The sequence below is a fragment of the Nicrophorus vespilloides genome, unplaced genomic scaffold (assembly GCF_001412225.1).
Source record: "Nicrophorus vespilloides isolate i.1.1-1 unplaced genomic scaffold, Nicve_v1.0, whole genome shotgun sequence".
Taxonomy (NCBI): Eukaryota; Metazoa; Arthropoda; class Insecta; order Coleoptera; family Silphidae; genus Nicrophorus; species Nicrophorus vespilloides.
The window spans coordinates 246-17,264 of NW_017099676.1; the positions used below are offsets into that span (position 1 = coordinate 246).

General features: G+C 30.8%; 1 protein-coding gene across 1 annotated transcript in view; it reads right to left on the reverse strand.

Moving 5' to 3' along the window:
- Positions 1-1,973: 1,973 nt before the first annotated feature.
- LOC108565120 (cGMP-specific 3',5'-cyclic phosphodiesterase) overlaps positions 1,974-17,019 on the reverse strand; it is a 20,810-nt gene continuing 5,764 nt past the window's right edge. Inside the window, exons 4-9 of the mRNA XM_017924412.1 lie at positions 9,535-10,263; positions 6,834-7,157; positions 5,809-5,962; positions 5,602-5,747; positions 2,798-3,032; positions 1,974-2,734 (exon numbers count right to left, since the gene is read on the reverse strand). Of these exons, the coding sequence (XP_017779901.1) occupies positions 2,619-2,734; positions 2,798-3,032; positions 5,602-5,747; positions 5,809-5,962; positions 6,834-7,157; positions 9,535-10,263 (1,704 nt within the window). The 3' untranslated portion in view covers positions 1,974-2,618. The remainder of the gene's footprint in view (positions 2,735-2,797; positions 3,033-5,601; positions 5,748-5,808; positions 5,963-6,833; positions 7,158-9,534; positions 10,264-17,019) is intronic.

The following is a 17,019-nucleotide window of genomic DNA, read 5'->3' on the forward strand; positions in this document are numbered from 1 at the left end:
TCATCCGTTCATCTTCAAGCTGTCAAATGTGACGTTGCTGAAAATGTTACCTCTTCAAGTTTTTTATTTTATTTTCTGGATAACCACGTACGATAATTTCGTAATGCAACAAAAATAATACTATTTAGACTGAGCCATCTTTCGAATGAGCCGTTTTAAATGATATTTCAATTTTCAGAGTGCTTGAAAATTACCGATAATTTTGTACAATTTCCAATTGGATTGTGTTAAAATCGCAGTTTGATAGAAAAAAAAAACGATTTTCGTTAATAACTCAAAAAGTAATGAACTTTTTAACAATTTTGTTGCATAATCAGATTGTTTTTATTGATTACTATAGGTAATGTCCATTAGATAACCGAGAAACGAAGATTTTCGATGTCTTCAGTTTTAGTGAATTACTCAAGAAGAAAATTACAACACTTTACACTCAATTTAAAGCTGAAAGTCTCATCTTTACAACGAGTCTACACAGAGCTTTCTGTTTTCATCCTTTCAGTTGCTACGAGCTGAAAATTAAACTTCTTTAGGTTTTTTTTGCAGGATAACCATGCTGGATAATTACGTAATTCAACAATAATCGGAAACTGGAAACTATCACTTTTCGAATGAACCCACTGATATAATTCTAGCATCGTTTTTGAAAGATTCTGAAATTTTCTCGTTTTTCAAATAAGTCTATTGCAGGCAACCAAATATACACCGAGTGTAACCAATTATTTTTCAACATCATTACATTTTCTTTTATAACTCAACAACCACATAAGATACATATATCATAATAGATACATATTAAAGCTGAAAAATTCACCTTTCCAATGAATCTACGTGCTATCAATTAGTCGTCTGATACGAGGTGTGAAACGTGTAGAAGCTGAAAATTCACTTTCTTCGTGTTTGTATTAATTTCAGGATAACCATTCAAGATAATTACATAATTCAACATGAATCGTAAACTAAAGACTACCACCTTTCGAATGAACCCACTGAAACATTTCTAGCATTGATATATACTGAAAATGTTAAAAATTTGATCGTTTTCAAAATTAATGAAATTTTATGAAATTAGTATGTTTTTTATAGGACAAAACATGATATATAATTACTATATGAATTAGTCAAGAACAGCTGAAGAAAATTACATAATCTTACACTCAATTTAAAGATTGAGATTCAACAAGAATCGTTAACTGGAGCCCGCTGATACAATTCTAGCATCGTTATTTCGATTTTGAAAGATCCTGAAAATTTTCCAAATAAGTACATTGCAGGCAACCAACTTTTGTAATCAACTATTTTTCAATGTCATTACATTTTCTTGCATAACTCAACAACCACATAAGATACATAGATTATAATAGATACATATTAAAGCTAAAAAAATTCACCTTTCCAATGAATTTACATGCTTTGATCCAGTCATCCTCTACAAGGTGTGAAACGTGTAGAAGCTGAAAATGCACCTTCTTCACGTTTGTATCAATTTCAAGATAAGCATGCAAGATAATTAAATAATTCAACATGAATCGTAAACTAGAGACTGAATGAACCCACCGAAATATTTCTAACATTGATTTTTACTGAAAATGTTAAGAATTTTATCGTTTTCAAAATTAATGAAATATTATGAAATTAGGATATTTTTATAGGACAAAAAATAATAAATAAATGCATCGTATTGCGTTTTTATTTTCCTTCAATTTATACAAACTCGTGTCTCTGTGTTTTGTGTAAACGTGTGTCGCGTGTGTGTTTGGTGTGTAAGTTCACTTATACAAATTATTGAGAATAATCCAACATGATTACAAGAATATTATCGTTATATTATTATTATTAAACCCATTATATTTATATACAGAGTGTTCATTACATATTTGTTTACAATAAGTACATTTTTTTGATTATTATTATTATTAATAATATATATATGTAGAATATATATTTACTTATTATTATATGTTACTTTTTTTTTAAATATAATGAAAGATCATAGGTGTATTATTGCTTGGTTTACAAAAAGTTTTTTTTTTGTGTGTGTGTTTGTGTGTGTGAAGAGATGGATGTAAAGATGATCTGAACAAAATCAAAATAAAGCTCAACAGCTTTATTCTTCCTTCAATAATGCAACATATTTAGTATACGCATGAAACACGCCAAAAAATTTAACTGTCTGCACACTCACAGTTCTTACATTTAACTGGTTTACATAATATATATTTATTTTTTAGTTTATTATTAGTTTCTGTTTAGGTTTAGGTCTAAGGTCTATACATAAAATACTGGTATACCCTATGCACTGTATACATGTAAAACTACTGCGGGTTCTTCGGAACGAAAGACAAACAAAAACAAAAAAATAGATGACTTATATCATATCACATGCTATGCTTCCACACGAAAAACCAATAACAACAAAAAAGTACTTCGAAGAAAGTGAAGTTTACGTGAACGTCTTCATCACTTGCAATTATCCAATCCAATTAATGAAGGGAAACACTCTGTATATGAGCAACGCACCTCTCTCCCAAAAAGTAATTCATCAAAAATAAATCAATAACAAAAAAAAACAAGTATGTACACGAATTATTTGATTCTGAAATGGGTCACAGCAACTAGTGTCACAGCATCGTGCAGATCTTGTGTCTCCTCTTCATCTTCTGATTGATCTGCGGTGGTGGCTGCACCGTGTGTAGAGTTTGAACTGTTAACTCGATATCCTTCGTTTCTTCAGGATCTGTAAATCAAAAAATAAAGTTACAAACTGATCTTTGTTTCTTCTTTGTTTGTTTTTTTATACCGGTAAAAGCTTCGACTGGTTTATCGATGGTATCGTGGTCGATCCAGGTCAAACCCATCTCGACTTTTTCAGCCAGATCCTGCCAATGCTTCCTGTTCTCAACTGTGCCCTGATAAAGGGGCTCCACCCATGGGAATGTATCGGATAGGACTCGGTACAGTGGAAGGCAGATGACGTCGATGAATCCGACCTGCATTTGGGGCAACTCGTCCTTCCTCTCTCTGTCCATCATCGCCTGAAAAACAGATATTCGATTCGATCGGGAATTATTACGGTTCTCTCGCTCCGCATTTCCGTCCACGCGTAATAAAGTTCCGGTTTGAAGGGAAAAAGCCATTATCCGGAATCAAAGTCAACACAAGAAGAAAAAAAAAAGTAGATTTTATAGAAGCTTACTTCGGCGATTTTAAATTGCTTTGGGATTACCAGTTTCAGTGCACATAAATCTCAACTCTATTTATCAATTAAATATAAAAATTGTGAAGATTGGACGGAAACAAGAAGCTAAAACAAGTATAATCTCTTTGCTTATTCAGACGTTTTCAAATTGGATTTGAGATCATTAGAATTACATTACAAGTTTCACAACAGATTCATATAAATCTACTGAATTTGCAAAAAAAATTATATAATACCAATGTTTCTCAACCTTTAAACAACATATTTGTTAATAGTTGTATCTAATTGCTAAGAGTATTCCACCAATTCCTAGCTATGACACAAAGTGACAGCTGTCATTTCTCTATTAATAGGTTGAGAAACTATGAAATTGTATAGCTTTAACTACGATTTTCGTTAATAACTCAAAAACATAATCAGGTTCTATAGCTTTTACATAACTAAAACAAGTATTATCTCTTTGCTTATTCAGACGTTTTCAAATTGGATTTGAGATCATTAGAATTACATTACAAGTTTCACAACAGATTCATATAAATCTACTGAATTTTCGAAGAATATTATATAATACCAATGTTTCTCAACCTTTTAACAACATAATTGTTCATAGTTGTACCTAATTGCTAAGAGTATTCCACCAATTCCTAGCTTTGACACAAGGTGACAGCTGTCATTTCTCTAGTAATAGGCTGAGAAACTTTGAAATTTTATAGCTGTAACTATGAAGAATATATATCAATTAAAAATAAAAAAATTCAAACAAAACCAAAACCAAAGCTAAAACAAGTATTATCTCTTTGCTTATTCAGACGTATTCAAATTGGCTTTGAGATAATTAGATTCATATAAATCTACTGAATTTGCGAGAAATGTTATGTAATACAAATGTTTCTCAAACTTTTAACAACATATTTGTTCATAGTTGTATCCAATTGCTAAGAGTATTCCACCAATTCCTAGCTTTGACACAAGGTGACAGCTGTCATTTCTACCGAATTTATCTATTAAATATACAAGTTGCAAAACATATTATATAAAACCAATGTTTCTCGACCTTTTAGCAACATATTTGTTCATAGTTGTACCCAATTGTATGTCACCAATTCCTAGCTTTGACACAAGATGACAGCTGTTATTTTTTTATTAATAGGTTGAGAAACTCTGAAATTTCATAGCTTTAACAATGAAGAAAAAACGATTTTTGTTAATAACTTGAAAACATAATTAGGTTCTATATATCAATTAAATATAAAAAATGCAAAAATTGAGCAGAAACCAAAGCTAGAACAAATATTATCTCTTTGGTTATTCAAACGTTTTCAAATTGGTTTTGAGTTCATTATGACTACAAGTATCACCACAGATTCATATAAATCTACTGAATTTATCTATTAAATCTACAAGTTGCAAAGAATATTATATAATACCAATGTTTCTCAACCTTTTAACAACATAATTGTTCATAGTTGTACCCAATTTCTAAGAGTATTCCAGCAATTCCTCGCTTTGACAAAAGGTGACAGCTGTCATTTCTCTATTAATAGGTTGAGAAACTCTGAAATTTTATAGCTTTAACTAAGAAGAAAAACGATTTTCGTTAATAACTCGAAAACATAATCAGGTTCTATATATCAACTAAATATAAAAAAATGCAAAAATTGAGCAGAAACCAAAGCTAAAACAGGTATTATCTCTTTGGTTATTCAAACGTTTTCAAATTAGTTTTGAGATCATTAGGATTACAAGTTTCACCACATATTCATATAAATTTATTGAATTTATCTATTAAATCTACAAGTTGCGAAAAATATTATATAATACCAATGTTTCTAAACCTTGTAATAACATATTTGTTCATAATTGTACCTAATTGCTAAGAGTATTCCACCAATTCCTAGCTATGGCACAAGGTGACAGCTGTCATTTTTCTATTAATAGATTGAGAAACTCTGACATTTTATAGCTTTAACTATGAAGAAAAAACGATTTTCGTTAATAAATTAAAGACATAATCAGGTTATATATATATCAATAAAAAATAAAAAATGCAAAGATTTAGCAGAAACCAAAGCTAAAACTGGTATTATCTCTTTGCTTATTCAGACGTTTTCAAATTGGTTTTGAGATCATTAGGATTACAAGTTTCACAACAGATTCATATAAATCTACTGAATTTATCTATTAAATCTACAAGTTGCGAATAATATTATATAATATCAATGTTTCTCAACCTTTCAACAACATATTTGTTCATAGTTGTACCCAATTGCTAAGAGTATTCCACCAATTCCTAGTTTTGACACAAGGTGACAGCTGTCATTTCTCTATCAATATGTTGAGAAACACTAATACAACATAATTTACTACACAAAAGTTAATTAATACATACAAAAATGTATACTTACAACAGGTTGTTCTTTGAGTTGCATCTTTTCCAAATCTCCTTGATCGAAGAACTCGTCGGCGACGAGCTTTGCCACCCTGTGTTGGACGTCCCAAGGCTTCGCAATTGCGCTCACATCGCAAGCGGTCATCATCATACCAGAAAGAACTAGAAATGTACATCATAAAAAAAAACATACTGAAAAACTAGTAGGAAAAGAACAACTCACGTTCCTTCTTATCGTCGCTCTGCCAATCGAATTCGCCGTCTTCGATGAGATCCAAAAACATGCTTTTCTTCTTGAAATACATGGCCAAATCCGTCGATAGAATTGCCGTTTCTACTAGCTTCATGACTCTCCTGTAATCTTCAGGTGATAAGGCCTAAACATTATAGAGAAAAAAACAGTGTTAATATTTGATCTAAATAGTTCAAATACAATTTTTTGTAATGTAATTTGTATACCAAATTTAATCTCGAAGAAGAAAATTAATGCTTTTCATATAATCTTTAGTATTGCTTCCAAATACTTTAGTAAAATGTAATTTCTAACAATGAATTTAATCCAAAACGAACATTGCTGAATGTCCTCAAAATAATTCAATTTGTATTGATTTTAATACAAAAAAATAAATGATTTGTTACAAAATACAGATACAAAATGAACAATGCTTTTGATGGACACGTAACAAATCTGAATGGCGCATTGTTGTATGCAAGTGCAAGTTAAATCTAATTAAGCTTGTACGCTTTTGCATGCTTTGTTCGTTTCGAGCAAGAAGCTTTACGTAACTAATTAATGGACTTGTGAGTAAACTTGGCTGTCCCCTCTTTGTAGTTCGAACGCTTACAATCGCAACTATAGAAATGTTCAGAGACAGCAGTGCGGCAGTGAGAGAGAGTTTCATATTTTGAGTGCACTTGATGAGCGCGACTGAAATGACACTTCATTAATTCTCTGCTGACAAAGCACAATGATGTAATGTAATCCAGTCGACCGAATTTCAGTTTAAACTAATTAATATTTATTTCAATGAATAAAGCTTTCATCTTGCATCGTTGCTTCTACTATAGTCTAGATCAGGGTTTCCCAAACTTTTTCAGTAAATCCTGAAATTATTTCATTATAGGTAGAAACAGTTTGGGAATCTATGGTCTAGATAGTAATGGTAATCATGAAATAATTTCAATTGGAAATGTTAATTATATCATTTAATTTCGTTGTAAATTTAATTTAAAAAAAAACGTACCTACTTGAAATATATTATTGCTGTCCGTATTGAGGATCATCACGCACTGATCGAAATGATGGTGTTCCATGGTGCTGGTACTGTATAAAATTGCCAACGGGGATTCGGTTTTCGTCTGGAAAGCGTTGTTCGTGCCGCGGTGATCCAGATCGTGGCAGAGGCAAGCTACCAGCAGGCCGAGGATCTCCAGGTCGGTCATGAAACGATCCATCTTTCCAGTCTTGAACATTGCGAACATCGTCTGCGCGACGTTCAGTGCGTGCCTCCAGTTGTGGTACTTCACAGGCCTGTAGTTCTTTTTCACGCTCAAAATCCACCTACACAATACCTGCAAGACAAATTATGTTTGTCAGCTGACTTTAAGTTTATTTTATAGCATATTTTATTAGTTTTAATTGGATAATTAAACAATCTATGTGCTCATTTTCAATCCAGAAATATACAACAAAATGTGAAAGTACTGCATTTTCGATGATTGAAAAAACGTTGTTTCAACTTTGACATCTAATTACATGCAAAAAACAAATAGCACAAATCTGAGTTTACGCATGTTTTGTACCCTATACTATTAGATTTAATTGGATTATTAAACAATCTATGTGGTCATCTTGGTTCCAGAAATATACACCAAAATGTGAAGACACTGCATTTTCTATGATTGAATAAGAATACGTTGTATCAACTTTGACAGCAAATTACACGCAAACAACGAATATCACATATATGAGGTTTTGCACGTTTTGTACCCTATACTATTAGCTTTAATTGAATTATTAAACAATCTATGTGGTCATCTTGGTTCCAGAAATATACACCAAAATGTGAAGACACTGCATTTTCGATTATTGAAAAAAACGTTGTTTCAACTTTGACAGGTAATTACATGCAAACAACGAATATCACATATATGAGTTTGTGCACGTTTTGTACCCTATACTATTAGCTTTAATTGGATTATTAAACAATCTATGTGCTCATCTTAATTCCAGAAATATACAACAAAATGTAAAGGCACTTCATTTTCGATGATTGAAAAAAATGTTGTTTCAACTGTGACAGCTCATTACATGCAAACAACGAATATCACAAATATGAGTTTGTGTAGGTTTTGTATCCTATACTATTAGCTTTAATTGGATTATTAAACAATCTATGTGCTCATCTTGGTTCCAGAAATATACAACATAATGTGAAAGAACTGCATTTTCGATGATTAAAAAAAATAGGTTGTATCAACTTTGACAGCTAATTACATGCAAACAACGAATATCACAAATCTTAGTTTACGCATGTTTTATACCCTATATAATTAGTTTTAATTGAATTATTAAACAATATATGTGCTCATCTTCATTCCAGAAATATATAACAAAATGTGAAGACACTGCATTTTCGATGATTGAAAAAAAACGTTGTTTCAACTTAGACAGCTAATTACATGCAAACAACGAATATCACATATATAAGTTTATACAGGTTTTATACCCTATACTATTAGCTTTAATTGGATTATTAAACAATCTATGTGCTCATCTTGGTTCCAGAAATATACACCAAAATATGAAGGCACTGCATTTTCGATGATTGAAAAAACGTTGTTTCAACTTTGACAGCTAATTACTTGCAAACAACGAATATCACATATATGATTTTATGCACGTTTTGTACCCTATACTATTAGCTTTAATTGGATTATTAAACAATCTATGTGCTCATCTTGTTTCCAGAAATATACACCAAATGTGAAGGCACTGCATTTTCGATGATTGAAAAAACGTTGTTTCAACTTTGATAGCTTATTTCTTGCAAACAAGGAAAATTATAAATATGAGTTTATGCAAGATTTGTACCCTATCTTATTAGCTTTAACTACATTATTAAATTATCCATATGATCATCTTTGTTCCAGAAATATACACCAAAATATGAAGACACTGCATTTTCAATGATTGAAAAAAAACGTTGTTTCAACTTTGACAGCTAATTACATGCAAACAACAAATATCACATATATGAGTTTGTGTAGGTTTTGTACCCTATACTATAAGCTTTAATTGGATTATTAAACAAACTATATGCTGATCTTGTTTCCAGAAATATACAACATAATGTGAAGACACTGCATTTTCGATGATTGAAAAAACGTTGTTTCAACTTTGACAGCTACTTACATGCAAACAACGAATATCACAAATCTGAATTTACGCATGTTTTATACCCTATATTATTAGTTTTAATTGGATTATTAAACAATCTATGTGCTCATCTGCAATCCAGAAATATATAACTAAATGTGAAGACACAGCATTTTCGATGATTGAAAAAAAACGTTGTTTCAACTTTGACAGCTTATTACATGCAAACAATGAATATGAAAAATATGAATTTATGCACATTTTAAACCGCATATTATTAGTTTTAATTGCATGTTTAAACAATATATGTGCTCTTGATGATTTTCGAAATATACAACAAAATGTGAAGACACTACTTCTTCGAGATTTCTATTGTTTTTGTTCCATTTTGACAGCTTATATCAGAAAAATTATAAATGATTTTGTATAGATATTAAAGCCTACATTATTAGTTTTAATTTGATTATTGAACAATCTATGTACTCATCCTGGTTCTCGAGATATACCACAAAAATGTGTAGTATTACCAACGGATTAATTATCGAATACGAAACATTAATAGATACATACGTCGTAGGGGATGTGAAATTGCTGGACCAAATTGCATTCCAGGAACATCCGAATTGTGGCTTTGCACGTGTCCTCATCGTTGAGCTCGAAATCAATGAACGTGAAACTGTACAAATTGAAGCGATCCGCCGTCGGAATATCCTCCTTGAGCAACCTCTCCGTCGCATCGTTGCTGGCAGTCGCATGATACGAAAGACATTCCAAAGCCACCTTCTGCTTGGCCATCAGCTTGCAGGCGTTCTCGTACATCTGCGTGTTATGTATACCAAGACCGCAGAAGATCGCGAAGGCTTCGAACAAGGAAACATCGCAGTCGGTGAAAGGAACGGCGTTCGCTTTGTTTATTAATTGAGCTACGCCGATCAGGGTCTTCTGGCCGTTGATGATGGGCATACAGAGGATTGTTCTTGCAGATTCCGCATCTCCTTCCGTGTGCTGCTCGTTGAGCCACGTCTGCACGTCGCCGATGTTGAGAATTTGTCCTCTACTTGCCGCGTATCCTGCGATCTGAGCTAAAGTCGAGCACTGGAGATCGAACGACGATGGCCTCGATACTAAGGTGTTGGATCCGCCGTCGCGAAGCTCGAAGATCGTGGTGAATTTGCACTTGTTGGTTGTTCCTCCATCCATCATATCTTCAGGACTCACATTGTCGCTCTGCAGTCGATTCAAAGGCGCGTGTCTCTCTATTATCCTTCCAGGACGTTCGATTATATTTTCCAAATGACTCTGAAAAAAAAAAAACAACAAAGATAAATATAAATTTCTGAAAAACTGTATGAAAAGAAATTGTTGTTTCTTCAGGAAATGTTTTAGTAATAAATGCCTGCATCGAATCGATTGATCACATTTCTATAGCAACTCTCTCTCTTTGAATGTTTCATTTCGTCATTTCCTTGACGACCATTGTTTCCTCGCCCTCGCTCACTTCTTGACAACAAAACTCTGCAAAGATACAAAGCTTAACCTCCGCACAGAGCGTATTTTTAGCACGTTTCACCTGCATTTCCAAACACCATTATTCGCTAAATCGAGATTCAATTAAAATCAGATGTCGAATGGCAGACGTTTTCGTGACGCAAGTTTCCTCTTGATTTTCTCTCAACAGTTTCTGTTTATTATTAAATCCGACGGTTTAATGCTTAATAAGGATGAAAATAAGGGACAGAGGAAAGATAATAATCCTTTGCAACAGCGCACGCCGTCGTCGAGATTTCACCCAACTTTTATTGCAGCTCGTCCTGGTTTTCGTCGTCTTTATTTTTTTCTTGCAGACGATTTATTTTTCTTAATTATTTCTTGGCAACTGCAGGAGAGAGAACCAAGATGGGGAAAAACGAAAAATTAAGATGAAATAAGTAAATAAGGACGAAGAAAATTTGTCCACGGAGAAAACAATTTCAGTCGTAATTAAAGATTAGTTTCTGCTATTTTCCAACAAGCCTTTTGTGTAGCAGACGTTTTTAATAGATCCTCGTATTCTTTAATTAAAAAAATCTTATAACTTATCTCATAACTATCACAAAAAGTTGAGAAAATTTAAGTTCTTTATAATTGTTTTTTACAAGTTTTATATCAAATTGCTACAATATAAGCTTATTAATAAAGGTAATTTAGTATTTCAAAGAATCTTCATAAATGTACAAAAATCAATTGAGAATTAAGAAAAAAACTGAAATAAAAATAACAATTTTTTGAACAAGTTACAATATTGATAAATTTATGCAAGTAAACTGCGAATTGCATGAGAATATATTTCATAAAATACGTAGTCCAATAAGCACATAAGCTTACAGCTCGTAAATTCTCCGTGGAATTCAAACACATTCCAAGCAAACTCCTATCCTCACCAAACATATTCTCGTTATTTCATATAAAAACAAACAGACTTATTTCACAAAACACATTCGTAAATCATAGAAATAATAATAGAAAATTCTATTTATTACGAGAAAGATTAATTTCTCATTTATTTATAGAAATATTCATAGAAATAATTAGTAATAATCATAAATTTATTAGAAATTGTGTATATCTTACACATTTTATTTGTATTGAAATAAGTTGATTAATCGAAGTGCAGCAAAGGTAAAGATGTACAAAGTTGTGATCAATTACTGAAGGAGATTTGGTGGAAGGTGGATGAGAAAATCCATCGGGAATTAACCGGATTCGCTTGAGGTAAAGGAATCAATTTAAATCCGATTTCTAATCAAATAATCCTGCGGTAATGAGAAACGTGAAGGACGTCGACATCGAAACGATTTAGATTTATTAAGGTAAAGAAGAAAAAAGCAGTACAGATTTTCATCACAATTTTTAAATCCAATACAGTATTTTGGCACAAAATTGAATGAAAATGTATACCTTTTGTTGTGTGTATTATTGGAAAAGTGAATAATGATTCTTAAATATTCAGGAATTTTATGAAACCCAGAGAAAATAACAAATTATATGAAAATATTCAAGAACGTTTCAAAACCTTTTTAGTAAATGAAATCTATTTAATTTTCTCTAAAAACAATACAATTTTTTTTTCAAACTACTGCAATTCCATTTACATTTATGAAAACTGGAAATGGATATTTCCAATTGAAACTGAAATTGAACTATTTGAAGATATTTTAGTAAAAGAAAATAAAACGAAATTATTTTGTCACAAAAGTTTTAAACTATAGAAAAATTTAATTTACTCTCTAAGAAGAGGTATTTTATCTTGCATCTTTTGGTATAAAAATTGTAATATAATGACGAAAATATGAAGATTTTTCAAGAAAATAAACGCGTTTTTAAGTTTCATTTAATTACGCAATAATTTCACTTAATAATTATATAATTAGTAACATAAAATCATCATAAAATAAAAAGAAATTATTTTGTCACAAAAGTTTTAAACTGTACAAAAATTTCCATACTTTCTAATTAAATGAGAAGAGGTATTTTATTTCGCATCTTTTGGTATAAAAATTGTTATATAATGACGAAAATATGAAGATTTTTCAAGAAAATAAACACGTCTTTACGTTTCAGTTAATTACGCAATAATTTCACTTTATAATTATATACTTTAAAGTACATATTAAGGAAAAAAACTATGGCCTTTTCAATGAGCCTACTTTCACGTTTGAGGTATTTACCATTACACTTTAATAGGTTTTTAAAATTTGATCATTTTTTCGCAATTTATTGAAAATCTCAAATTAATGTTATGTAATAACTATAAAACTTCTTATATATTTTATGATTTTATTGGAAGAGGTTTAATATTGCGTATCTTTTGATATATCTACTAATACGTATTGATAATTTACTGAAGTCTGAAATCACCTATCCGAATATTATTCATACAATATGTTGCTTAACTTTAGTAAGCTGCACTTTGCGACGTTTCTCAAATGATGCTTTTATCTATGATGGATAGTGTACTTTACATGAAATAAAGCATGTAAGAGGAGAGAGCGAAGTGAGATGAGGAATGTTTGAAAATAGGGCAAAAGCTACGTTATTAATATCCTCGTGTATGTGGATATTAAGGAGATGCGAAGATGGCTTTTCATCATCTTTGCAGATCCATTACGTTAGTTCCAGGTGCACCACTGTAAAAGTCCTCCTGCATCGACCGGGGTGGAGGCTTTTAAACTTGCGCTTGTGGTGGATGTGGTCGTGACACATCTTCCTCAATAAAAGAAGGAGGACGATCTCACCACATGCAACCCCATTTTTTTTTGTGCAGCAAGAGAAAGCGCGACCGCTTTAAAACCTACGACAAAAAACGAAAAATGCGGATGAAGCGAACACAAAGGATGGTAGAGAGAAGAAAGGATGGAACGAACGTAAAAGCACGAAAACTCATGAAACTAATGCAATCAAATTGATCGAGTTTCCGGCTGAATACCAAGTAGGCGGTATCGGGTGTTTCGGAGTCGAAAAGTCGAGAGTATTAAATAACACGTTCGGATTTGCGGCAGAGATAAATGCATTCGTTTCGATCCGTTCGAACAATTCGGTAAATTGGTTTAACAGTTTCAATGATCTACGTTTGTTATCAAATTAGTTCATTTTTTACTGTATTTTATTAACTATTTAATACCGACTAAATACTTTGAACTAATAGTTCTAATGTTTCTTTAAAAATTCAACAAATTTCCTATCATTTATTGTTGAAATTATTACTTATACAAAAATTTGAACTAATAGTTCAATTGTATTAAAATTTTTCAATTACTTCGATAGAAGAAGAGACTCTTCTTTCATTCTATTTGTTTATTGTTGCAATTTCTATATGAAATATATTGTTGCATTTTCTATATGAAATAATTTTATACTTATTATATTTTGTATTGTAATCGTTCAAATAATGACGCGAAGCTAAAATAATTGATTCTTAGAATACTTCATTTATACTAAATAGTTCAAATGTTTCAATGATAAAACTCTCAAGAAGTATATAATTTTACAAAATATTTATGAAATTGATATTTTCTATATGAATTATTTCTGCATATTCAATTGAACTAATAGTTCTTTTATACTGACAGTTTTAACACAAAAGAAACTCATAAAAAAATACATTTTCCCTATTATTAACTAATTAATACAAATTGAAAATTTTGAACTAATAGTTCTTCTGTACTGAAATAGTTCAATTATTTTTAATCTTCTTTGTATGTTTCAATTAATACTTTTTTTATGGAAAAGTTACGTAGTTTTAGTAATATTTTTTATGTAATTAGACCCATGACACTACTACGTGGAACAACTGATTTTAACTTCGAATTTCACTAAACTTTCTCTATCTAATATTATTAGACTTTTCTATCTAAACCATTATTAATCAGTTTTTTTTTCATTAATCCAAATAAGATTTTTCCTTAAATGTCTTATATCAAAATTCATAACTTATCATCAAAGAACAAATTACATTAACTGTAGACAAACGTGTTGAAATTCTCGCTATGTACTCTCACCCTCTAACCGCAAATGTTTCATCTGTGCTTAAATAAATATTGAATTAAACGATGGAGCTTATTAATTAAACTATGTCCGCAGTAATTGGAATGCTGCGACGGCACAAACTGGTCTGCAAAGCACTTTAAATTAGTCAAATTGTACGTGAACTTTGCGTGATCGGCATCGAATGCGGATTAAAATCCAATTAATTAAAATGTACGAGCACACGATGAATTCAATCCGATGAAAATTATGAAATAACTAATTAATGAATTAATTACGTAATGGTGCCTGCAATAATATCGAAACGAGCACGCACTATATACATCATTAATTATATTCAGGATTAATGCAGGATCAATTTTACATTTTCAGCTTCCATTTATGATCGTTTCAGCTTAATTATGTTTATAAGCTCTAAAAATAAGCGATTAAATGATTAGTACGAAATGTTGATCACAGATGGCGTATTTATTTTATTGTCGTTAATTTGAATAATTCGATTCGATTTATGTCGCTCCTCAATATATGAAAGTTTAGGATTAAAACCAACATAAATATCCAAGAAGAACCGTTTGATTTGCAATTTTCATTTATGATGGTTTCTGCGTAATTATTGTTTATTATTTAAATGAGATAATTAAACTGTGAAAATAAGCGATTAAAAGATTAGTACTAAATGTTGATCACAGATGGAGTATTTACTATATTGTCGCTATTTTGGATAATTCCATTCTTAACACTTAACACGTAACACTTATCAAAATAGTAAACTTTAGGACTAAAATCAACATAAATATACAAGAAGGATGAGTTGATCCTTAAGAAAAAGACCATAAGTAAATTATTGTAGTGGTAAATAATATGCATCAATTAATACTGCTTTACAAGTGTTCTTTTTTTTTCAACTTTGAACCTGAATTAGAACCAAATACATGAAACCACACCAATCTATGAACACTTGCTAAAATGCAATAAAATAAGTGATTAAAAGATTAGTACCAAATTATGATCAGAGATGGCGTATTTATTTTATTGTCGTTAATTTGGATAATTCGATTCTATCAATATAAGAAACTTTAGGATTAAAACTAACATAAATATCTAAGAAGGAAGAGTTAACCTTTAGACTTACAACTTTCATTTATATTTTTAATTGAAATTCAGTGATTAAACAGTAAAAATAAGCGATTAAAAGAATATTACCAAATTTTGATCACAGATGGCGCATTTACTTTATTGTCGCTATTTTGGATAATTCGATTATCTTTACCTCACTTATAAAAGACCATAAGTAAATGATTGTAATGGTAAATAATATGCATCAATTAACACTGCTTATCAAGTGTTATTTTTTTTCAACTTTGAACCTGAATTACAGCCAAAAACATGAAACCACATCAATCTATGAACACTTGCTCAAATGAAATAAAATAAGTGAATTAAAAATAAGTACCAAATTTTGATCACAGATGGCGTATTAATTTTATAGTCGTTAAATTGTATAATTCGATTCGATCTATGTAACTCATCAATATAAGAAAGTTTAAGATGAAAACTAACATAAATATCCAAGAAAGAAGAGTTAACCCTTAGATTTATAGCTTTCACTTATGTTTATAATTGAAATTCGATGATTAAACTGTATAAATAAGCGATTAAAAGATTAGTACCAAATTTTGATCACAGATGGCGTATTTACTTTATTGTCGCTATTTTGGATAATTTGATTCTCTCTATGTCACTTCTCAATATAATAAACTTTAGGACTAAAACCAATATAAATATCCAAGAAGAATTAGTTGATCCTTAGAAAAAGATCATAAGTAAATGACTCTAATGGTGAGTAATATGTATCAATTAACACTGCTGTTAATTTTTCATTTTTTTCAACTTTGAACGCGAATTATAGCCAAATGGAAGAAACCCCAGCAATGTATGAACTATTGAGAAAATAGTTTTTGTTTTACGTAAAATGTAGATAATTATTGAACTATTATATAAATTACAAAGTAGATACGCAAAACTGTACATTCGGGCTATTAAACTCGACAATATTTGGTGTTAACTAATTGAAATAATTAACGTTTTGCATTGAGTTAATAATCAAGCCACGCAATAGTCGCAATTAATTAAACGTGCCGCATCCGCAAACATTCCAAACGTTACAAAATATTCCGCATATACGGGAATATGCAATTTGTACGTGGATGCCGACCTGAACTCGTTTTTGCTAATTAAAGTGTTCCACTTCATTCCATTCCATTCAGAGAAACGTACGAGATTTGCATATTTTTTTTTATTTGCGCCGTTTAAGTCTTCTGCTTTGTTTGCAACTCACGTGAATCCCCTTCATCCTCATCCCTTTTTTTGCAATCCTTTGATCCAATCCATCGACAATTAAGCAAATTCCGTTTTAATTCAATCAGCAATCCTTTATAGATCGCACAAAAAAAAAACACGCTTTTCATTTCGCACAAAAATAATACAGTTTTTCACATGTTAATACTCTTTCAAATTTGTCCATTAACTTCT